This window comes from Salmo salar, chromosome 16 (assembly GCF_965601325.2).
Source record: "Salmo salar chromosome 16, fSalSal1, whole genome shotgun sequence".
NCBI lineage: Eukaryota > Metazoa > Chordata > Actinopteri > Salmoniformes > Salmonidae > Salmo > Salmo salar.
The window spans coordinates 23098219-23124891 of record NC_138306.1 but is presented as its reverse complement, the minus strand read 5'-3'; the positions used below and the strand labels follow the sequence as shown (position 1 = coordinate 23124891).

Sequence of the window (26673 nt, the reverse complement as noted above, 5' to 3'; positions counted from 1 at the left end):
AACTAGCATACCCCTAGCATACTAGCAAACATCCGGTGAATTTACTAAATTACTCACGATAAACGTTCACAAAAAACATAACAATTATTTTAAGAATTATAGATACAGAACTCCTCTATGCACTCGATATGTCCGATTTTAAAATAGCTTTTCGGTGAAAGCACATTTTGCAATATTCTCAGTAGATAGCCCAGCCATCACGGCTAGCTATTTAGACACCGACCAAGTTTAGCCCTGACCAAACTCCGATTTACTATTACAAAAGTTTGATTACCTTTGTTGTCTTCGTCAGAATGCACTCCCAGGACTGCTACTTCAATAACAAATGTTGGTTTGGTCCAAAATAATCCATCGTTATATCCAAATAGCGGCGTTTTGTTCGTGCGTTCTAGACACTATCCGAAGTGTAAATAAGGGTTACGAGCATGGCGCAATTCGTGACAAAAGATTTCTAAATATTCCATTACCGTACTTCGAAGCATGTCAACCGCTGTTTAAAATACATTTTTATGCCATTTTTCTCGTAAAAAAGCGATAATATTCCGACCGGGAATCTGCGTTTAGCTAAACAGAGGAAAGAAAACAAAGCATTCTGTCGACGCGGGCACGCGCCTGAGTCTCACAGTACTGTAACCAGCCACTACCCAAACGCGCTACTTTGTTTCAACCAGAGCCTGCAAAGCCACGATTCAGCTTTTTGCCACCTTCTGAGAGACCATGTGAGCCGTAGGAAGTGTCACGTAACAGCAGAGATCCTCTGTAATGGATAGAGATGGCAAAGAAGGCCAAGAAATGGTCAGACAGGGTACTTCCTGTACAGAATCTTCTCAGGTTTTGGCCTGCCAAATGAGTTCTGTTATACTCACAGACACCATTCAAACAGTTTTAGAAACTTTGGAGTGTTTTCTATCCAAAGCTACTAATTATATGCATATTCTAGTTTCTGGGCAGGAGTAATAATCAGATTAAATCGGGTACGTTTTTTATCCGGCTGTGAAAATACTGCCCCCTATCCATAACAGGTTAACAAACTATAGTTTTGGAAAGTCGGTTAGGACATCTACTTTGTGCATGACACAAGTAATTTTTCCAACAATTGTCTACAGACAGATTATTTCACTGTATCACAATTCTAGTGGATCAGAAGTTTACATACACTAAGTTGACTGTGGCTTTAAACAGCTTGGAAAATTCCAGAAAATTATGTCATGGCTTTAGAAGTTTCTGATAGGCTAATTGACAACATTTGAGTCAATTGGCGGTGTACCTGTTGATGTATTTCAAGGCCTACCTTCAAACTCAGTGCCTCTTTGCTTGACATCATGGGAAAATCAAAAGAAATCAGCTAAGGCCTCAGAAAAAAAATTGTAGACCTCCACAAGTCTGGTTCATCCTTTCCAAACGCCTGAAGGTAACACGTTCATTTGTACAAACAATAGTACGCAAGTATCAACACCATGGGACCACGCAGCCATCATACCGCTCAGGAAGGAGACGCATTCTGTCTCCTAGAGATGAACGTACTTGGTGCGAAAAGTGCACATCAATCCTAGAACAACAGCAAAGGATCTTGTGAAGATGCTGGAGGAAACAGGAAATAAAGTATCTATATCCACAGTAAAACAAGTCCTATATCAACATAACCTGACAAGCCACTCAGCAAGGAAGAAGCCACTGCACCAAAACCGCCATAAAAAAGCTAGACTACGGTTTTCAACTGCACATGTGGACAAAGATCACACTTTTTGGAGAAATGTCCTCTTGTCTGATGAAACAAAAATAGAACTGTTTGCATAATGAACATCATTATATTTGGAGGAATAAGTTGGAGGCTTGCAAGCCGAAGAACACCATCCCAACTGTGAAGCACAGGGGTGGTAGCATCATATTGTGGGGGTGCTTTGCTGCAGGAGGTACTGGCGCACTTCACAAAATAGATGGCATCATGAGGCTGGAAAATTATGTGGATTTATTGAAGCAACATCTCAAGACATCAGTCAGGAAGTTAAAGCTTGGTCACAAATCGGCAATGACCTCAAGCACACTTCCAAAATTCGTAGCAAAATGGCTTAAGGACAACAAAGTCAAGGTATTGGAGTGGCCATCACAAAGCCCTGACGTCAATCCCATAGAAAATTTGTGTGCAGAACTGAAAAAGCGTGTGCGAGCAAGGAGGCCTACAAACCTGACTCAGTTACACCAGCCCTGTCAGGAGGAATGGGCCAAAATTCACTCAATTTATTGTGGGAAGCTTCTAGAAGACTACCCAAAACGTTTGGCCCAAGTTTAAAAATTTAAAGGCAATGCTACCAAATACTAATTGAGTGTATGTAAACTTCTGACACACTGGGAATGTGATGAAAGAAATAAAAGCATAAATAATTCTCTCTACTATTATTCTGACATTCCACATTCTTAAAATAAAGTGGTGATCCTAACGGACCTAAAACAGGAAATTTTTACTAGGATTAAATGTCAGGAATTGTGAAAAACTGAGTTTAAATGTATTTGGCCGAGGTGTATGTAAACTTCCGACCTCAACCGTAAGATAGGGATAAAGTGACTATGCATAGGTAATAAACAGAGAGTAGCAGTAAATGTATGCTATAAATCTAACTGATTGGATTATTCATTCAATGTAGATGAAAAATCATAGATATTAAAAACAATCCTAAATAAAAATCTACCTGCAGCAGAACATGCTGGGAAATACGCTAATGATGGGTGTCATTTTTGAATGATGGGACTTTTTTACTTTCCATGGTGTAAAACAATAACTCTGGTTACAACACCAACACTATGGGTTCTTTTACACCACTGTGACTCCTGAATCAACACTAGAAATGTTACACTGAAAAATCAACACTGGCCAACTTGTTGTCTACAAAAGGCCTGTCTGTTTACAGAGGTCACTCAAGGGGAAATAATTTAATCATGATCCTACATAATCAGCTGCTTGGCTGCTACTTCAAGAGTCACCAGCTCCTGACCCGTATCGGACATGTTGCAAGATAAACATAATTTCACAAAACATGGGATGTTCACTAGTTTTAGTTGTATCGGCTTTCTTGACATTTAAGCTAGTTACTTCACTACTAAGTTCAGACTTTACACTGAGGTGTGTGGATATTTATTTGGCATGTCTATAGAGTTCTTCACACTGTCAAGAGACCAGAGACCAGGGAAGTTAATATTACAGTGTGATCACGCTCTCTCATTTTACTTAGCTTGTCATACCTGAAATGTTGATCAAAAGTGGTACCATGACAAATATTTCTGAATATCATTAATACACCTACTTAACATCAGCCTCGGAATTAAATTAAAGCGTCAATCTCGTAAATGAACATCAAAAAGCTGGGGGGAACAACCTCCGAGTGTATTAATACTAAGCTCCAAAGTCAGTCAGAAAAATCCCAGCAATCCTTCATTAGGCCTATGTATCTGGAGTCGTTAGCTGAGCTGGAGGAGGGCTTGTGTGTCTGATAGTCTGACACATTGTCCGGGACAGAAGAAATGAGTCACAACTCCAGTCTGTAGCTTCTCATTAGACCAGGGCTGTACAGAGACTAACTCAATTACCATCTGCAACATCCCTTCCTCTCCTCTCCTCTCCTGTAGACTAAAACAGCCCAACTCAAACCTGACCTGCCTGCCCTCTATTAAGACAACCCCTGTACCTCTACCAACAGCTGGGTGATATTGACAAAAATCCATAGTGATAAATTGCCTGAATTGATGCGATAACAATAAATACAACAATACGTTTATAACATCAATGTGCACGACAGTTTTGTTTTATTATCCTGCAAACTAGAGGTCGACCGATTATGATTTTTCAATGCCGATACCGATACCGATTATTGGAGGGACACCCCCCCCCCCCCTGCTGCCGATTAATCGGCCGATTAAACTGATATCGGCTTTTTTTATATTTATATATATATATATATATATATTTGAAATAATGACAATTACAACAATACTGAGTGAACAATGAACACTTTTATTTTAACTTAATATAATACATAACTAAAATCAATTTAGTCTCAAATAAATAATGAAATATGCTCAATTTGGTTTAAATAATGTAAAAACACAGTGTTGGAGAAGAAAGTAAAAGTGCAATATGTGCCATGTAAAAAAGCTAACGTTTAAGTTCCTTGCTCAGAACATATGACAGCTGGTGGTTCAATATTCCCAGTTCTTCAATATTCCCAGTTAAGATGTTTTAGGTTGTAGTTATTATAGGAATTATGACACGTCGACTATTTCTCTCTATACCATTTGTATTTCATATAACTTTGACTATTGGATGTTCTAATAGGCACTTTAGTATTGCCAGCTTAATCTCAGGAGTTGATTGGCTTGAAGTCATAAACAGCGCTGTGATCAAGCATTACTAAGAGCTGCTGGCAAATGCAGTAAAGTTTGAATGAATGCTTACGAGCCTGCTGCTGCCTACCACCGCTCAGTCAGACTGCTCTATCAAATATCAAATCATAGGCTTAATTATAATATAATAAAGACAGAAATACGAGCACTTGGTCATTAATATAGTCAAATCTGGAAACTATCATTTCGAAAACAAAACATTTATTCTTTAAGTGAAATACAGAACTGTTCCGTATTTTATCAAACGGGTGGCAACCCTAAGTCTAAATATTGCTGTTACATTGCACAACCTTCAATGTTTTGTCATAATTATGTAAAATTCTGGCAAATTAGTTCGCAATGAGCCAGGTGGCCCAAACTGCTGCATATACCCTGACTCTGCGTGCAATGAACGCAAGAGAAGTGACATAATTTCCCTAGTTAATATTGCCTGCTAACATGAATTTCTTATAACTAAAAAAATATATACTTCTGTGTATTGATTTTCAGAAAGACAAAAGATGTTTATGCTTAGGTACATTTGTGCAATGATTGTGCTTTTTTCGCGAATACGCCTTTGTTAAAATCACCACCTGTTTGGCGAAGTAGGCTGTGATTCGATGATAAATTAACAGGCACCGCATTGATTACATGCAACGCAGGACATGCTAGTTAGCCTAGTAATATCATCAACAATGTGTAGTTAAATAGTGATTATGTGAAGATTGATTGTTTTTTATGAGATAAGTTTAATGCTAGTTAGCAACTTACCTTGGCTCCTTGCTGCATCCGTAAGCAATTTGCTCGTGGAATGCAATATAATCGGCCATAATCGGCGTCCAAAAATGCCAATTACCGTTTGTTATGAAAACTTGAAGTCGGCCCTAATTAATAGGCGATTAATCCATCGACCTCTACTGTAAACTACTGCTACTAGTTTGATGGTTGTAACCATCAATCGTCACATTGACAATAACCCATATTAGCAAACTTAATTCATTTCAAACTTCAAATGTATCTCTTACTGAACAAAAATATAAAACACAACATGTAAAGTGTTGGTCCCATGTTTCATGAGCTGAAATATAAGGTACCAGAAATGTTCCATTAGCACAAAAGGCTTGTTTCTTTCAAATTGTGTGAAGAAATGTCTTTACATCCCTGTAAGTGAGCATTTCTCCTTTACAAAGATAATCCGTCCACCTGACAGGTGTGGCATATCAAGAAGCTGATTAGACAGTATGATCATTACACAGGTAATGTGCTGGGGACAATAAAAGGCCATTAAAATGTGAAGTTTTGTCACACAACACAATGCTACAGATGTCTCAAGTTTTGAGGGAGCACACAATTGGCATACTGACTTGAGGGAATGTCTACTAGAGCTGGTACCAGATCATTTAAATGTTAATTTCTCTACCAAAAGCCGCCTCTAACGTTGTTTTAGAGAATTTGTCAGTACATCCTCACAACCGCAGACCACGTGTAACCACGCCAGCCCAAGACCTCTACATCCGGCTTCTTCACCTGCGGGATCGTCTGAGACCAGCCACCCAGACATCTGATGAAACTGAGGAGTATTTGTCTGTAAAAAAGCCCTTTTATGAGAAAAAACATATTCTGAATGGCTGGGCCTGGCTCCCCAGTGGACGGGCAAGTGAGGGCATAGGTCCGCCCACTTGGGAGCCATGCCCACTCACTGGGAAGCCAGGCCCAGCCTGGCTGTGACCCTGCCCAGACATATGAAATCCATAGGTTAGGGCCTAATCATTTTTTTCAAATGACTGTTTACCTTTTATGAACTATAACTGAGTAAAATAGTTGAAATTGTTGTATGTTGCGTTTATATTTTTGTTCAGTATAGTATAGGCTACTTTTCGTAATGATCGATATAAGCAAAATGTCTGCGATAAGTGATCGGTATGGTCAGTGTAGATACTTTTAGGTTTATCTTCCCAGCTCTATCTCCACCCAACAGATACATAATGTGTACACATGATTTAAAATATATTTTTGTACCTTTATTTATGCATGAGTGGGTGCACACAACCCATTACATCACTGGGGACAAGCTCCTGTCAGAGGAAGGCCCAAAAAATTGTCAAAGACTCCAGTCACCAAAGTCATAGACTGTTCTCTCTGCTACCGCACGGCAGGTGGTACTGGAGCGCCAAGTCTAGGACCAAAAGGCTCCTTATCAGCTTCTACCCCAAGCCATGAGACTGCTGAACAATTAATCAGATGGACATCCTGACAATTTACATTGAACCACCCCCCGATTGTTTTTACACTGCTGCCAGTCACTGTTTATTATCTATGCATAGTCACTTTACAAATTATCTCGACTAACCTGTACCCCCTCACATTGACTCAGTACCAGTAGCCCCTGTATATAGCCTTGTTATTGTTATGTAATTTTCTTGTGTTACTTTTTGATTTTATAATTTTTTGTTTGTTTATTTAGTTATTGCTTATCTCTATTTCTTGAACTGCATTGTTGGTTAAGGGCTTGTAAGTAAGCATTTCACGGTAAGGTCAACTACACCTGTTGTATTCAGCGCATGTGACAAATAACATTTTATTTGATATGATTTAGTGGCCTGGTCATGGGGAGCCAAGCCAAGCCACGGTTGACAGAGAAGCAGCATTAAAGCAATTAACATGGGCTTTGCATTTGATTTGGGCTGGCAAGGGGGGAGATGTAAACAGCAGGCAGCATCAGCCGATTAGTTCTGGTGAAGATGAGCGCATCGTCTCCACTGTCCCCCTCCAGGAAAGGATTACCCATTACACACATACACACACGCTCACAAACATGCAAGCGTTCACACCCACACATGCGCAAGCAGTTTGACTTTGTGTTAAGAGAGAGATTGAGAATGTGTGTGTGTGTCTCCTAGGGGTTTAAAGACTGTTTCACTCCTGTTGTGTCAGAAATCTATGTGCTCCTCCTCCTTCCTCTCTCTTCCGCCTGAATTCACCTCTCTAAAATCATTCACAGACAGGCAAATATTATTGCCTTCCTTCTTACATGACATATTTCATCATCCATTATACACCAGGGAGAACGCCCAGGCTCCGGTACGATGCTCTGAGCTGATCTCCGCTTAACGAGTGGTATTTTCAGGTAGGCAATAATGGGAAATTCAATATCAATATCATGGGGTCTTAAGTCACAGCTTTGAAATTAATTGTGACAAAGAGGTAATTATTTATAGTCTGCCAAATTGAGATTGATCTTATTTGTTCATTGATGCACTTGCCTGGGAGAGTAACATCAAGTGCGTAATTGGCTTTTCTGTTGAAAGATTCTCATCTGTGATTGGAGTTTCACCCGAGAGGTTAGTGTCTGTGTGAGTGAGCACGTAATAAAAGGTGGAGAGAATTCCACTGGTAGCCTCAGCTGAATGCCAATGTGATGTGAGAGAAGAGGGGAGGAGAGGAAGATCATACCTAGGTATTTAAAAAAACTAAAATATTTGACCCTCTCCTCTGCTCCTGACTCCATGTGCTGCTGTAGCAGGGAGTTATGACGGTTATTTTATTTTCATGACGGTCTTCATCCATAACTGGCAGGTACACGGTTATACGGTAATTGTGCCAGCCCTAATCACACCTCTCCATCCCACGGGAGGAAGGAGAGGTGTTAGAAGTCTTGATGAGTCAGCTGGCCACTTCACTCAGAAAGAAGTCAACCCTCCATTCAGTCATTCCGTCCGTCCGTCTGTCTGTCCATCAGTCACCAATTTGATATGTTACTCTTGTATTTATGTTGCTTTATCCTCAATGAAAAACCACAGAGATAAGGCATATTCAATGTTTTTTTATTAGTATTCACATCAGTATTTATTCTAAGGAATGCAGACTTGCGGAGGTATGACTGAAAAAAATGCAGAAGGGGCAAAGTACAAATGTAATCGAACACTGAGCAAGACAAACTCTCAGGCTCAGTGTAGAACAAAAACTCTGCAATGTTAACTGGAGCAAGTAGAACAGCTAAGTCTGCAAACATTCACAATTTCACACTCTAGACATCTCATTTCTGATTTGGAGTTTCACATTAAAAACTTGTTTGAGAAAATACTTTCTTCAGTGGTGAGTGTGACCTGTCGTTTATCCCTGTGCAAACAGTGAGTTTACCCCTATATATATATATATATATATATATATATATCAACCCATATATATATACACACTGCTCAAAAAAATAAAGGGAACACTAAAATAACACATCCTAAATCTGAATGAATGAAATAATCTTATTAAATACTTTTTTCTTTACATAGTTGAATGTGCTGACAACAAAATCACACAAAAATAATCAATGGAAATCCAATTTATCAACCCATGGAGGTCTGGATTTGGAGTCACACTCAAAACTAAAGTGGAAAACCACACTACAGGCTGATCCAACTTTGATGTAATGTCCTTAAAACAAGTCAAAATGAGGCTCAGTAGTGTGTGTGGCCTCCACGTGCCTGTATGACCTCCCTACAACGCCTGGGCATGCTCCTGATGAGGTGGCAGATGGTCTCCTGAGGGATCTCCTCCCAGACCTGGACTAAAGCATCCGCCAACTCCTGGACAGTCTGTGGTGCAATGTGGCGTTGGTGGATGGAGCGAGACATGATGTCCCAGATGTGCTCAATTGGATTCAGGTCTGGGGAACGGGCGGGCCAGTCCATTGCATCAATGCCTTCCTCTTGCAGGAACTGCTGACACACTCCAGCCACATGAGGTCTAGCATTGTCTTGCATTAGGAGGAACCCAGGGCCAACCGCACCAGCATATGGTCTCACAAGGGGTCTGAGGATCTCATCTCGGTACCTAATGGCAGTCAGGCTACCTCTGGCGAGCACATGGAGGGCTGTGCGGCCCCCCAAAGAAATGCCACCCCACACCATGACTGACCCACCGCCAAACCGGTCATGCTGGAGGATGTTGCAGGCAGCAGAACGTTCTCCATGGCGTCTCCAGACTCTGTCACGTCTGTCACGTGCTCAGTGTGAACCTGCTTTCATCTGTGAAGAGCACAGGGCGCCAGTGGCGAATTTGCCAATCTTGGTGTTCTCTGGCAAATGCCAAACGTCCTGCACGGTGTTGGGCTGTAAGCGCAACCCCCACCTGTGGACGTCGGGCCCTCATACCACCCTCATGGAGTCTGTTTCTGACCGTTTGAGCAGACACATGCACATTTATGGCCTGCTGGAGGTCATTTTGCAGGGCTCTGGCAGTGCTCCTCCTGCTCCTCCTTGCACAAAGGCAGAGGTAGCGGTCCTGCTGCTGGGTTGTTGCCCTCCTACGGCCTCCTCCACATCTCCTGATGTACTGGCCTGTCTCCTGGTAGCGCCTCCATGCTCTGGACACTACGCTGACAGACACAGCAAACCTTCTTGCCACAGCTCGCATTGATGTGCCATCCTGGATGAGCTGCACTACCTGAGCCACTTGTGTGGGTTGTAGACTCCGTCTCATGCTACCACTAGAGTGAAAGCACCGCCAGCATCCAAAAGTGACCAAAACATCAGCCAGGAAGCATAGGAACTGAGAAGTGGTCTGTGGTCCCCACCTGCAGAACCACTCCTTTATTGGGGGGTGTCTTGCTAATTGCATATAATTTCCACCTGTTGTCTATTCCATTTGCACAACAGCATGTGAAATGTATTGTCAGTGTTGCTTCCTAAGTGGACAGTTTGATTTCACAGAAGTGTGATTGACTTGGAGTTACATTGTGTTGTTTAAGTGTTCCTTTTATATATATATATATATATTGTCACACTTATCGTCGTCGTCAGACGATATGGCAAAATCATCGTCGGAAAAGGAGGACCAATATGCAGCAGGATTGACAATGCTCATCTTGAAGTTTATTAACTCAGAAGTGAACACAAAAAATAATAAACAACGTACTCACGATTTACTAGACAGTCCTGTTACGCTCACTCTCGCTAAACACGAAACAATCTCCCACAAATACACAGACAAACACACCCAACTAATATAGGACTTCCAATCAAAGGCAACACCACACAGCTGCCTTCAATTGGAAGTCCACCCCAATTAACTCAACATAGAAACAGATCAACCAGACTACACATAGAAATACATCAACATAGACCATAACTCAAAACCCGGAAATAATAAATCAAACGCCCTCCTAACTAACACACCACCCTGAACCACATAAAACAAATACCCTCTGCCACGTCCTGACCAAACTAAAATGACAATTAACCCTTATAGTGGCCAGGACGTGACATATATCTAGGGGTAAACTCACTGTTTGCACAGGGATAAACGACAGGTCACACTCACCACTGAAGAAAGTATTTTCTCAAAGACCAGGTTTCACTTCAGGTTATTGAGGCCGTTTTCACTTAAGTTCTATATGTAATTCTATGAGGAATACCAAAGAGCTTGCTATGGCAGCACACACACCTAATAAAACAATGAACATTTGATTCAGACAATTTACATCAGGGCTCGCCAACCCTGTTCCTGGAGGGCTACCGTCCTGTAAGTTTTCGCACCAACCCTAATCGAGCGCACCTGATTCTAAAAATTAACTGGTTGATAAGCTGAATCAAGCTAGATTGAAATCCTACAGGAGGGTGTAGCTCTCCCGGAACAGTGTTGGAGAGCCCTGATCTACATATTTATTAGAAATTATGCAAAACACACAAGTCAGCTGTCCAATTTAAATAAAACTATTTGTGTGTTTGGTTTGTGTGATTGCAATGTATAGACTTTATGACTACTTTGCCAGTGATTGCATTAGGGCTGACCCCATTTAGGCGAATGGTCAATTGTTTGGTCGACTGGCTGTAGGTCGACCAAGATTGTTTTAGTCGAGCAGTGGCAAATATATTTGAAACAATTATGGCACACTAGACACCTGTCTGATTCACGCCTGTCTGAGTGGACGAATCCATCGGAGATCGCAGGGATGGCACACCAGTATCACCAGTAGTACCTTTACCGTTAATTAACATCCTTTATAATCTACAATGTTTGTTTGGTTACGGTCCTTCCTGTTAATGCATTCATTATATTATGATTACAGTCTTACCATTGTCATTGTAGGAGAGGACACGTTGTTTGCAGAGGGCACAACCTTGGTTACACCTGTGCATTTTTGGGGGGGGTTTATTTCATTCCATTTACGAGTTGTCAGTTTATTCATTGTCTTGTTTGGAGCACTCCTGTCAATATTGAGTAAGGACATGCACCTGATAATGCATATAAGTAGGCCTAGGCTACCTGGCCTGCTCGCAAATGTAGGCCTAGAAATGTGTCCATTTGGGGATCTGATACTATTTCAGGTTTTCTAAACTCACCATCACTGTTGAGCTTCTCAAAGTCATTTTTTCTTTGCCTCAAAAAGCAAGTAAACAAAGTCTGTTTTTACATCCATTGAGAATGACAATAGTTCCTCAACGTAGCCTATTTGAAAAATCTTTCCAGCTCTTTCCCTTTCGATAACCACTCAGCATGAAAGGGGAAAAATGTTATGCTCTGATCCGGTGGAAACGCCATAAAAAAGGCCTACCTGATTATCCCTTACTCAAATAGTCCACAGCTGTGTCTGTCTGTCCGGAGCTCATTGGCCTGAAGGTCCAGAATATTGTATACAATGTTACAGGTTTGCTAGCAGGAGAAGTTGATAGTTGATACAATGTTTCAAGTTCCTTGCAGACAGGCCATGCGTAGCCAATGTGATGTATAGGACACTTATTTTTATCAGGATATATTCTACTTGAGGGCTGCAATGTTTTTATTTGTTGGCTTTTGCAACAAAAAAACATGAAACTCCAAATCAGAAATTAGATGTCTAGAGTGTGAAATGGTGAATGTTTGCAGACTTAGCTGTTCTAATTGCTCCAGTTAAAATTGCAGAGTTTTTGTTCTACACTGAGCCTGAGAGTTTGTCTTGCTCAGTATCGGACTACATTTGTACTTTGCCCTTTTGCCTTTTTTTCAGTCATCCCTCCACAACGGAATGCTGACTTGCCTAGTTAAATGAAGGTTAAAGAAATAAAAAATTTAATAAAAACAACAAGGCCAGCAGCAGGCAGCGGGAGGAGGAGGGTCGGGTGGGGAACAGGTTTTTGTTCTTCTGGTTAGGCTATATTGATCTCTGGCTCCATCTTTAGTAATTTGTGTGTCTTCATTTTTAATGAAGTATGCTTCAGTGCCTAAAGCATCAGACAACCTCAGTAGCCTACATATAGTTGATTTTATTCAAACATAGGGTGTGTCTATATATGGAAAAATAGACGTTTTAAAATGTTGATCAATTGAAAAAGAGCGAAGATGACTGTCAGTCAAGCAATTTTTCTTTTGTCAGAGACAGCCATAGATTGCATATTTAGAGCATCAATATTAGATAATAATGTCATGACTGTCCAAAGCTATTGTTTGGAGTTCAGCTCTCCACTGCAAGCACATGAAAATAGCCATGAATATAACTACAAACCATGCACTTTGCCAATACATCCATACCAAGGTTTAGTGTAACCCAAACACTATCATAAAAGTAATGTAGTAGCTCTTATCCAGTGACCTACACTCAGTCAGCACATAAGTACACAATCAATGGTATATAGCAGATAGTACACAACAGCAAATAACACCCTGTGAGCCAGTCTCAGAGGGATGATGGGATTGCCGTCTGTGTCCGTGGTGTCACGCTGTGTGACACAACACAGCAAATGACTCCTGATCGCAGGGACAGCAGGGGACCCAGCTGTCTGGCAGGCAACAGGAGGACAACACAGGGCCATAATGGCCTTTTCCGACACACAACACGAGAGAACAGAAGAAAACCGACAGAGAGAGGGAGAGAAGAGGTAATGGTGTGTTGTAGGCGTCACAAACAATCTGTAGATTTGGTTATCCATGGGAGATACCAAGTTATATCCACCCCTGCCCAGAATGAGCGGAATGGAATCTCCAACCTCCTCAGGCTTCCTTGTTTCTGTGGCGATGATCAGTTAATGGGTTGCCAGGAGACAGCACTGCAGTGACATGAAACACTGCCATGTACTCACTCTACATGGCACTGTCATTTTATTCTAAAAGACGGCATTCGGATAAATACGTTTTTTTTTTAAGTAACACTTCTCTGCTGCTACTCCTTGGCTTTGGCGTACAGCTAGGTGTGTGTGTTCGTGTGTGCCAGTGTGTGGAGTCAATTACTGCCAACCAGACAAGAGTCTCCTTTAAAAACTCCCAAAACAAAACAGATTTATCGCAGGGAAGTAGCTCCCAGATTAAAGCCTATATCTCATATTAAAGTTTGAACGTTTACACTTGTGAGAGGCCATTTGAATGAAGACCAGAAGTGACTGGATCAATGTTATAAACTCCAACGGGAAGAGCATACAGCACATTCTAGGCCTGACCATGGTGAGCAGTACAGTTAACAAGTCATATGTTATGAATATACCTTATTCAAATATCTCACCAAGATTACAAACTTTGGCCCACCGAAGTTAGCAGTACAGGGTCTTTGAACTTCACAAACTATGTCAGAGAAGATTCTTAGCTATCGATGTATAAAACCATCCAACCAGTCAAAGGTTTAATCTTGGCTCCAGGGAAGTAGATATGATCGATAGACGACAATGATGAGACTGAGCCTTTCATGGAATAGCAAAGCACTTTGGATCGATCAGCAATCAATTTCTAATGAGTTCTCTGGACAACCTTTTTTTCAAACCTCTCTTCTTTTGTTTCCCCTCCGATCCATACATCTCCAGATAGACCAGCTCCATGAAACATGAAGCAGCATGATTAATAGATCACAGAGCAGAGCTCAGGTTGGATGGAAGGAGATGCTACATCTCAGGTAGAGATGGACAGAATCACATCAATCATTTATTTATCCCATCCAAATTAAATGAAAATAATACAGAAAGAATAACAAACAATTGGTCTAATTAATCCCATTACATGTAGTATTTTATTCAGGAATTCAATGATTGCCGATAGAGGATTTGTCTGCACTTTTGAAAGCACAGCGTGGGAAATTCTCATATCTGCTGCAACTACTGAATTCTGTCTGTAATAGTCTGGCCCATGTCTGTAACAGGGATAGAGGTTCAAAACACAGCACTGGTATTGAGTTGAAAGTGTGGTGCTGTGCTGGGGAGGTCTGATAGGTGACTTCAGTCATGTGGCTTTGTTTAACAACTGTGGAGAATGGCACCAACTCTATCACACACAAGGCAGGCCTAATTCAAGGGACACAGTAGGATAATGATTGGGAGCATATCAGCTGAAGTGAAAACACACACACAAATGGTGTGCACATACTGCACAGACACACATACAGTCACAGATGTTTGTGCGTGGACACACACACACACAGGGCTAGCCACTAAACACCCTTCCCTGACAACAGAACAACACAGGAGCACAATATCAACCAAAGGTAAACTATATACAACATGGTTCTGCTCCTCGACTCTGAGTCTCACCAGGTGAGAAATTATTACGGCATCTGATGGTGGTTATGAATGAAAACATCCAACCACCTGTGTCTTGAAGTGTGAAGTACTACTGAGACTGTAATGGAACACATTAATCTTGATTATGGAGATATCGGGTATGCTTACGTCTGTCTGTTTCCTCACATTGCCGTTATTTATAGCACACTGCTTCACAGTAAATACAATAACAAATCTGAGGACGGCAGGTATAGGAGATAGTCATTGAATAAATAATATCCTTGTTTGGACCCCAGGAAGAGTAGTTGCTGCCTTGGCAACAGGTAAAATGGCTCCTAAAAAAGTCTGCTGCTTCAGTTTGTATGATGGCAATTTGCATATACTCCAGAATGTTATGAAGAGTGATCAGATGAATTGCAATTAATTGCAAAGTCCTTCTTTGCCATACAAATGAACTGAATCCACAAAAAACATTTCCACTGCATTTCAGCCCTGCCACAAAAGGACCAGCTGACATCATGTCAGTGATTCTCTCGTTAACACAGGTGTGAGTGTTGACGAGGACAAGGCTGGAGATCACTCTGTCATACTGATTGAGTTCGAATAACAGACTGGAAGCTTCAAAAGGAGGGTGGTGCTTGGAATCATTGTTCTTCCTCTGTCAAACATGGTTACCTGCAAGGAAACACGTGCCGTCATCAGTGCTTTGCACAAAAAGGGCTTCACAGGCAAGGATATTGCTGCCAGTAATATTGCACCTAAATCAACCATTTATCGGATCATCAAGAACTTCAAGGAGAGCGGTTCAATTGTTGTGAAGAAGGCTTCAGGGCACCCAAGAAAGTCCAGCAAGCGCCAGGACCGTCTCCTAAAGTTGATTCAGCTGCGGGATCGGGGCACCACCAGTATAAAGCTTGCTCAGGAATGGCAGCAGGCAGGTGTGAGTGCATCTGCACGCACAGTGAGGCGAAGACTTTTGGAGGATGGCCTGGTGTCAAGAAGGGCAGCAAAGAAGCAACTTCTCTTCAGGAAAAACATCAGGGACAGACTGATATTCTGCAAAAGGTACAGGGATTGGACTGCTAAGTACTGGGGTAAAGTCATTTTCTCTGATGAATCCCCTTTCTGATTTTTTGGGGCATCCGTAAAAAAGCTTGTCCGGAGAAGACAAGGTGAGCGCTACCATCAGTCCTGTGTCATGCCAACAGTTAAGCATCCTGAGACCATTCATGTGTGGGGTTGCTTCTCAGCCAAGGGAGTGGGCTCACTCACAATTTTTCCTAAGAACACAATAAGGAATGGTACCAACACATCCTCAGAGAGCAACTTCTCCCAACCATCCAGGAACAGTTTGGTGATGAACAATGCCTTTTCCAGCATGATGGAGCACCTTGCCATAAGGTGAAAAAAGTGATAACTAAGTGGCTCAGGGAACAAAACTTCGATATTATGGGTCCATGGCCAGGAAACTCCCCAGACCTTAATCCCATTGAGAACTTGTGGTCAATCCTCAAGAGGCGGGTGGACAAACAAAAACCCACAAATTCTGACAAACTCCAAGCATTGATTATGCAAGAATGGGCTGCCACCAGTCAGGATATGGCCCAGAAGTAAATTGACAGCATGCCAGGGCAGAGGTCTTGAAAAAGAAGGGTCAACACTGCAAATATTGACTCTTTGGCTCAATTTCATGTAATTGTCAATAAAAGCCTTGGACACTTATGAAATACTTGTAATTATAATTCAGTATTCCATAGTAACATCTGACAAAAATATCTAAAGACACTGAAGCAGCAAACTTTGTGGAAATTAATATTTGTGTAATTCTCAAAACTTTTGGCCACAAATGTACAGTGAGGTCCAAAAGTATTTGTACAGTGACACATTTTTTTTTTTGGGCTCTATACTGAATTGGTACAATGACTATGAGGTTAAAGTGCAGACTGTCATCTTTAATTTGAAAGTATTTTCATCCATATCGGGTGAAACATTTAGAACAGCGTTTCCCAAACTCGGTCCTCGGGATTCCACGGGGTGCACATTTGTTTTTGCCCTAACACTACACAGCTGATTCAAATTATCAAAACTTGATGATTAGTTGATTAGGTGAATCAGCTGTGTAGTGCTAGGGCAAAAACCAAAATGTGCACCCCTTGGAGTCCCAAGGACTCAGTTTAGGAAACCCAGGTTTAGAAAGAACAGCACGTTTTATACATAGTCCCACATTTTAAGTAACCAAAAGTATTCTGACAAATTCACTTACGCAGTATGTGTATTAAAGTAGTCAAAGGTTAAGTATTTGGTCCCATATTCCTAGCAAGCAATGACTACATCAAGCTTGTGACTACAAACTTGTTGGATGCATTTGCAGTTGCTTTTGGTTGTGTTTCAGATTATTTGGTTCACAATATACAGTACCAAGTAAAAATTTGGACACACCTACCTTTTATTTATTTGTACTATTTTCTACATTGTAGAATAATAGTGAACACATCAAAACGATTAAATTACACATATGGAATCATGTAGTAACCAAAAAAGTGTTATACAAATCAAAATATATTTTATATTTGAGATTCTTCAAAGTAGCCACCCTTTGCCTTGATGACAGCTTTGCACACTCTTGGCATTCTCAAAAAAACTGCTTCATGAGGTAGTCACCTGGAATGCATTTCAATTAACAGGTGTGCCTTGTTAAAAGTTCATTTGTGAAATTTCTTTCCTTCTTAATGTGTTTGGGCCAATCAGTTGTGTTGTGACAAGGTAGTCGGAATGGCCGATTAATTAGGGCCGATTTCAAGTTTTCAATAAGAATCGGTAATTGGTATTTTTGGCCACCGATTTGCCGATTTTTTTGTATTTTTTTTTTACACCTTTATTTAACTAGGCAAGTCAGATTAAGAACACATTCTTATTTTCAATGACGGCCTAGGAACGGGGGTTAACTGCCTTGTTCAGGGGGGATTCGTTTTTTCCAACCTTCTGGTTACTAGTCCAATGCTCTAACCACCTGCCTTACATTGCACTCCATGAGGAGCCTGCATGGCAGGCTGACTACCTGTTACGCGAGGGCAGCAAGAAGCCAAGGTAAGTTGCTAGCTAGCATTAAACTTATCTTATAAAAAACTATCAATCATAACATAATCACTAGTTAACTACACATGGTTGATGATATTACTAGTCTATCTAACGTGTCCTGCTTTGCATATAATCGATGCGGTGCCTGTTAATTTCTCATCGAATCACAGCCTACTTCGACAAACGGGTGATGATTTAACAAGCACATTTGCAAAAAAAGCACTGTCGTTGCACCAATGTACCTAACCATAAACATCAATGCCTTTCTTTAAAATCAATACACAAGTATATATTTTTAAACCTGCATATTTAGTTAATATTGCCTGCTAACATGAATTTGTGTCACTTCTCTTGCGTTCAGTGCAAGTAGTCAGGGTATATACAGCAGTTTGGGCCGCCTGGCTCATTGCGAACTGTGTGAAGTCCATTTATTCCTAACAAAGGCTGTTATTAATTTGCCAGAATTGTACATAATTATGACATAACATTGAAGGTTGTGCAATGTAACAGGAATATTTAGACTTAGGGATGCCACCGGTTAGATAAAATACGGAACGGTTCCGTATTTCACTGAAATAATAAACGTTTCGTTTTCGAAATTATAGTTTCCGGATTCGACCATATTAATGACCAAAGGCTCGTATTTCTGTGTGTTATTATATTATAATTAAGATTTGATATTTGATAGAGCAGTCTGACTGAGCGATGGTAGGCAGCAGCAGGCTCGTAAGCATTCATTCAAACAGCACCTTCGTGCGTTTTGCCAGCAGCTCTTCGCAATTCTTCAAGCATTGCGCTGTTTATGACTCAACCCCCGAGATTACGCTGGTGTACCCCATGTGAAATGGATAGCTAGTTAGCGGGTGCGCGCTAATAGCATTTCAAACGTCACTCGCTCTGAGACTTGGGAGTGGTTGTTCACCTTGCTCTACATGGGTAACGCTGCTTCGAGGGTGGCTGTTGTCGATGTGTTCCTGGTTCGAGCCCAGGTAGGAGTGAGGAGAGGGACGGAAGCTATACTGTTACACTGGCAATACTAAAGTGCCTATAAGAACATCCAATAGTCAAAGGTATATGAAATATAAATCGTATAGAGAGAAATAGTCCTATAATTCCTATAATAACTACAACCTAAAACTTCTTACCTGGGAATATTGAAGACTCATGTTAAAAGGAACCACCAGCTTTCATAGGTTCTCATGTTCTGAGCAAGGAACTTAAACGTTAGCTTTTTTACATGGCACATATTGCACTTTTACTTTCTTCTCCAACACTTTGTTTTTGCATTATTTAAACCAAATTGAACATGTTTCATTATTTATTTGAGGCTGAATTGATTTTATTTATGTATTATATTAAGTTAAAATAAGTGTTCATTCAGTATTGTTGTAATTGTCATTATTACAAATAAATGTTTAAAAAAATTGTCCGATTAATCGGTACCGGCTTTTTTGGTCCTCCAATAATCGGTATCGGTATCGAAAAATCATAATCGGTCGACCTCTAATACAGAAGATTGGGCTATTAGGTAAAATACCAAGTCCATATTATGGCAAGAACAGCTCAAATAAGCAAAGGGAAATGACAGTCCGTCATTACTTTAAGACAAGAAGGTCAGTCAATCTGGAAAATGTCAAGAACTTTGAAGTTTCTTGAAATGCATTCGCAACAACCATCAAGTGCTATGATGAAACTGGCTCTCATGAGGACCACCACAGGAAAGGAAGACCCAGAGTTACCTCTGCTGCAAAGGACAAGTTCATTAGAGTTACCAGCCTCAGAAATTGCAGCCCAAATAAATGCTTCACAGAGTTCAAGTAACAGACACATCTCAACATCAACTGTTCAGAAGAGACTGCGTGAATCAGGCCTTCATGGTCGAATTGCTGCAAAGAAACTACTACTAAAGGACACCAATAAGAAGAAGAGACTTGCTTGGGCCAAGAAACATGAGCAATGGACATTAGACCGGTGGATATCTGTCCATTTGTCTGATGAGTCAAAATTTGAGATTTTTGGTTCCAACTGCCATGTCTTTGTGAGACGCAGAGTAGGTGAATGGATAATCTCCGCATGTGTAGTTTCCACTGTGAAGCATGGAGGAGGTGGTGTGATGGTGCTTTGCTGGTGACACTGTCAGTGATTTATTTAAAATTCAAGGTACACTTAACCAGCATGGCTACCACAGCATTCTGCAGTGATACGCCATCCCATCTGGTTTGCGCTTGTGTGGGACTATCATTTGTTTTTCAACAGGACAATGACCCAACACACCTCTGTAAGGGCTATTTGACCATGAAGGAGAGTGATGGAGTGCTGCATCAGATGATCTGGCATCCACAATCCCCCCACCTCAAACCAATTGAGATGGTTTGAGATGAGTTGGACCGCAGAGTGAAGGAAAAACAGCCAACAAGTGCTCAGCATATGTGGGAACTCCTTCAAGACTGTTGGAAAGCTTCCAGGTGAAGCTGGTTGAGAGAATGCCCAGAGTGTGCAAAGCTGTCATCAAGGCAAAGGGTGGCTACTTTGAAGAATCTCAAATATAATTTGATTTGTTTAACACTTTTTTGGTTATTACATGATTCCATATGTGTTATTTCATAGTTTTGATGTCTTCACTATTATTCTACAATGTAGAAAATAGTAAAAATAAAGAAAAACCCTTGAATGAGTAGGTGTGTTCAAACTTTTGACTGGTACTGTAAATTAATGGTAAATAATGTATTGTGTCATTTTGGAGTCACTTTTATTGTAAATAAGAATGAAATATGTTTCTGAACACTTCTACATTAATGTGGATGCTACCATGATTTTGGGGGGGGTTATGATATTTATGCCTCTGTAACATTCTCACTCTTCATTATTCACAATTCATGAATGATTATTCGTAATCATGGTACCATCCACATTAACGTAGAATTGTTAGGAAACATATTCTATTTTTATTGATACTAAGTGACTCCAAAATAACACAATATATTATTTCCCATTCATTTCTGTTGGGCACAAAATAATCAGAAACAACCAAAATAAACTGCAAATGCGTCCAACAAGTGTGTAGTCACAAGTTTGATGTAGTAGTCATTGTTTGCTAGGAATGTGGGATTAAATACAAAACTTTGGACTACTTTAATACAGATAAGCGAATTTATCCAAATATTTCTGGTTCCCTAAAATGGGGGGACTATCTATAAAAGTGCTGCCTTTTCTAAATGGTTCATCCGATATGGATGAAAATACACAAAACAAAGTTGACAGTCAGCACTTATTGTCATTGCATCATTACAAATTCAAAGTGCTGAGTACAGAGCCAAAACAACATAACAAATGTCACTGTCCAAATACTTTACCTCACTATATATGCTATGCTAGCACTATCACTTCATTATGCATTCATTCTGACAGGTGAGACATGGTCAGGTGGAGCTTTGGTGATTCACATGGGTCTTCAATGAGAAGATGGTGGAATACCACTATTCTATAGTGCTAATGACTAATAAAAGTTTTTTGGGCCATTCTCTCACTTTACCTCACTTCAGGGGCAAGCCTGGAAAAGAGCACAAAAATGACCACACACACACACACACACACACACACACACACACCACACACACACACACACACACACACACACACACACACACACACACACACACACACACACACACACACACACACACACACACACACACACACACACACACACTGAAGTTATTCCAACTGTATTCCAGCCAGGTCTGTTGTGATTTATATGGTTCATTATAACGGTAATTCTTTACAACCCAACCCAACAGAACAGGGTGCCATTGAACACAGAGTCACGGGAGGAGGAAGACACATTAAATGGCCTCTGCAGAGCACAAACAGACAGACCTGGAGTCCATTTTGGAAAGTTATATTTACAATGTATGTGCAGGTTTAATTTGCTCGGTTTCACTTTGTTATTAACGATAGCCAGCTGTGTGTGTGTGTGTGTGTGTGTGTGTGTGTGTGTGTGTGTGTGTGTGTGTGTGTGTGTGTGTGTGTGTGTGTGTGTGTGTGGTGTGTGTGTCTGTGAGAGATCAGGTCTGGGTGACCTTCATCGGTCAGACCAAAATGGGTCGGTCGCAGAGTGGAGGCCTGAAGTTTGACAGCCCTCTAAATCTAATAAAACATATAACTTTAACACATTTAATGCATGTGTCATATGTATGGATTTACCACTGTTTAAGATATTTCCAACTAAAGTAATATAGGCCTTCATACTGCACTGCAACACTGAGACTGAGACTGTGTTTTATACCAGATTTCACAAGTGCCAAACAAATGTGAAATGAGAGTTACCGAGAAAGACATCAAGACAAAAGTGTGTCAGCTAAAAAACCTTCCCCCACTCCAAAATGTAAAATGAGTAGCAGAATAGCAGATGGCTGGGAATTAGTTGTCAGAATTAAATAGACATCCCTTTTAGAGCACAAACATGCAGCGAAAACAATATTTATTTAAAAAGCATGTGTCTCACAAACTGACAGGTAGCAGGCTACACAGCTAAATGATTTGGGTCTGGGACCCATGAGCACCAACATGAGAAGTCCATATTGGGTGTCAAATGAAAGCTAAGTCTCTTTTTATTTTTTTTATTAAGGCATAAATAAAAAATAAAAAAATAAAATAAAATTAGGAATAAGCAAAGGCTTTGATTTCTGGTCAGAGAGATGGAAAAGGGGTCTTAGAAAACATCTACCAGAAAAGTCTTAAAAGGTATGAGAAACGGATGAAAACATAATAATGTTAAAGTAAAGACCCCTGCCAACTAATATCAACACTTATATTTAGTTTCGGATACATTATTTGCCTACTGTAAAGTTTTAAAACATGACCTTATGCTTGTAATTCTGTTACGAAAAACCTACATATTTTTAAGATATTTATTTCTAATTTCTCTCCCTCATGAGGGAGAATAATGAACATTCACATACGTAACAAGGAAAGTTAGATGTACCAATTAGTTCGTGTTTTTACCGATATCAAGTTTGTTTATGAATTATTAAGTGATTAAAACTCGTAATTACTGAAATCACAAAACACAGTTGGGTCACGTGCTACAGTCCTCCTTTCCACTGGCATACTGTTATGTTCAGCTCATAACTGTTTTCTTTCTGTCATCTGGTGGTCAAAGCAAGACTATAAAAACAATCTGGACAACCTCTCCCTCCTCTCTCTCGCCAGTTAGTCACGGCCATAACCGACACCTACCACCTTTCCATTTACTGTAACAAGGACATCCATGGACGGGCCAAATATGAACCAATCATAAATGTCTGTTTCACAAGTTTGGACAGCACAGTACAGTACAGTAGAGCACAGTAGAGAACAGTAAAGGGCCCAGTTTCCCAAAAGCATCTTATGACTAAGTTCATCGTTAGAACCTGTACAGTATTGTACAGAAAGGTACAGTACAGTAGAGTTCATTAAAGTACAGTAGAGTACACTGGAGTAGAGAACCACATGTGCTTTAATGCACTGTACTCTACTGTACATATGTACTTTACTGTACTGAACTCTGCTGTGCCATACTGTGCTGTACCGTGATGTCCAAACTTGTGAAACATAGGCGTCTATGATTGGTTCAGATTTTGTCTGGTCTGGACCAACCAAATGTGGTCGTTTGGGGGCTGAACTCATTCAAATAATAGCCAGTGTGTAGAATAATACCCAAATATGCAAAACATATATTGCATATTTCTACATTTGTGTACCTGTTCAGGATGCATCACCATGAAGAGAATGATATTCACACCTATAATTATGTATTTCTGTATAGTACAAATCAGGGACCAATGATGTAATTCCGTTAGCAGTTTTCAATCCACTTCACCTACTATAGTTCAATAACCAAAATAAAAAATGCGAAACTCACCGTGTCATGTCATAGCTATCTTCTTGCAGACATCCTTGAATCTTAATTTTTGGAAAACGTTGTCGCATTAGAAACAAAGGGCGATTTTACCGTAATATCGTTACCAAACTTTGCATCTGCACAGTTCTTCCAGTAAATGTGTTTTGTGACATTTTCTGTGTAAATTGTTCAAAGTAGTACTTGTTCATAGAGTTGTATGGTTTGTTAAACTTTAAAAATAAATGTTTTTTTAGCATACATTTTAAAGTGACAAATCTGTTCTCGTTGCGGACAAGTCAACTCACTACTCTGACGCTACTCTGACGTTGCCTTTAAATCTGAAACATGTTGAGTTTGAATAACAAAAAGGCATCCTCTTTTGAACTCCAATATAGTGGCTCAATGTGTTTTGCACAGCAAATCAACTCTCACCTGTCAGTCTTTATTCAAACCATGTAGGAAGGAAGTTGAATGGTCTATGCAACTTGGTAACAGTCATCATACTAGAGCCTACACTGGACTTTATTGAATGAAAAACGATCTACTATGTAACTGTAAACACAATATTGTTACTACAGTTTTTCTGTGTAGGCTAGTTGCTCTCAATATAGGGCTCTGGTTACATGTACTTACAATAATTATATAGGCATACATGGTAGGCCACAAATTCATGTAGCCATACTGAAGGCATTTAAAATCCTATCCTGGTAATGTAATTCTGTAATATTACTGCCTGCGGCACAGTCTGATAGAAGTGTAAATAGAGGCAGGCTAGGCTTCTCTCCATGCCCCCACTCGGCCCCTCAGCTGCCATGGCGGGGCAGGGGCACAGATTGACTTGTCAACGTTGCCCTGTCAACAACCTCAGATCATAACTACCCTGCTTCCTCTGACTCCTCTCACACTTCACATAGCATCCTTACTCACAAACATACAGTATAAGGCAACCTAGCCCTACACATGGCTGCCAAACGTTTAACGGCATAAACTGACATGCAATGCGATGTCCTGGGAAACATAGCCTACACACCACAAGAAAAGAACAGGAATATGAGAATAGCCCGCTGCTTTCGGGTTGGCAAAAGTAAAACAACGGGACGTAGCGGAACTAAAGACTTCGCAGCCTGTTGGTTGCACATACTTTGCCCAAACTCCGCTTGAAGTTAGCGCTGGTTACATTGCAACAGTGTAACGTTTTGACAACGATATTGTGCACACAAAAGTGGCAAATAGGATATATCGTTTTTGTTACGTCTGTTGCGAAAGCACGCTTGTTCTTTCCCTTCCAGAGCAGCCACAGCGGTACTGTTAGAAGCGCCGAACAGATGAAAAAGCTTGAATACGAAAAGCTACGTATTTAAAAAAAAAAAAAAAACTTACCAACCGAGCTTGAGCCCGTCCCCGAACTAAGCAAGATGTACCAGATCCACATCTTACGGTCTTTTTTCGGCCTGCCCTTTTTGCACCCCGCCGCGGGCCAACAATCGGGGCAATAGAACACTTATCCGGTTTGCTCCTATCTCCACTTTTCGCGTTGTTTATTCCTTTTTTCTATTCGGGACAAAGTTAGAAAATGGCTTGCGTGAAGAGCCGGATTCTCACAGGGACAGAGTTTTCGGAATCAGGGCTGGGGAGGAAGAGGCTGGCGGTGGTAGGGGCTTGAGGGGTGGTGGCAGGGGATTTGGAGTGAGTGGGGATCATAGGGTGGGGATCGGGTTAGCGCCGTGTGAGAGGCGGAGACTTGTGGCTGCTACAGAAGACTAAAGGTCGGTTGGGAGTAGGACCATGTATGTGCCTCGAAGGCAGGCACTCACATGAGCTCTTGATCACAGAACATGTGATATAGCCAGGCATCTATTAATCCAAAAAGCTTGAAAATAGTGACATTTAGCCATTAGTTATTCGTCCTTTATACATACTTTGTTTGTGAGATTAAATCTCTGTAGACTTTAGACTTCTGGTTTGTGAGATTAAATCTCTGTAGACTTTAGACTTTGGAGACCTGGGAAAAACTATGTGGAAGGTGCACTGAGCAGTTTAAATAGGCTACAGCTCCTTGTTTGCTCTCAATCAAAAAAAACTACAGAAGTTAAAACATCAGTTTCTAAATAGATATGTATACAAGTGTATATGTTTTTCCCCTATGTGAACTTCTATTTCAATAAGAGTAAACTATTCAGTCAATGTATCAAGATATGCATTGCATTAGCATCTCTCACACACACACACACACACACACACACACACACACACACACACACACACACACACACACACATACAACCAAGCACGCACGCATGCACCCACATACCCAAGCATGCACACACACAAAACACACACAGTCTGTCTGTCACAGTGTCAGTGTTATGAATAGTGTGTCAACTCTGAAAACAGAGGGAGCAGATAGAAGAGAAGAGGAGTGATGAGCTTTCACCAGAGCAGACCTATCCTCTTTATCGTTCAATGCAGCTGTGTGAAGTCAAAGACAGACCCAAACAGACCCAGCCAGCTTTTGATAACACCCTAACCTGCAGGCATATGATCTGGAAAAGCCCCCACTATCAAACAACCTCCAGCCCTGAAAGAATTCATCAGCACATTGCTTATCAAGGCAGCTGGGCCTGGAGAAGGCAAGCAAACAGGCAGCACAGGGGGTCAGATAAATGCATGAGGCCATTGTCATCAATCTCAGTTTGATCTACAATACCAGTCAAAAGTTTGGACACACCTGCTCATTCAAGGTTTTTTATTTATTTGTACTATTTTCTACATTGTATAATAATAGTGAAGACATCAAAACTAGGAAATAACAAATATGGAATCATGTAGTAACCAAAAAAGTGTTAAACAAATCAAAATATATTTTATATTTGAGATTCTTCAAAGTAG

At 40.7% G+C, this 26673-nt stretch overlaps 1 protein-coding gene across 2 annotated transcripts in view; it reads right to left on the bottom strand.

Moving 5' to 3' along the window:
- The window catches only part of ldlrad3 (low density lipoprotein receptor class A domain containing 3), a 126606-nt gene extending 101090 nt beyond the window's left edge, over window positions 1-25516 (bottom strand). Inside the window, exon 1 of one of the 2 annotated variants that reach the window (XM_014148336.3) lies at window positions 25165-25516. In XM_014148336.3, the coding sequence (XP_014003811.1) occupies window positions 25165-25216 (52 nt within the window). In that variant the 5' untranslated portion in view covers window positions 25217-25516. The remainder of the gene's footprint in view (window positions 1-25164) is intronic. The other variant, XM_014148335.3, reaches the window with a different exon arrangement.
- Between the last annotated feature and the right edge of the window lie 1157 nt (window positions 25517-26673).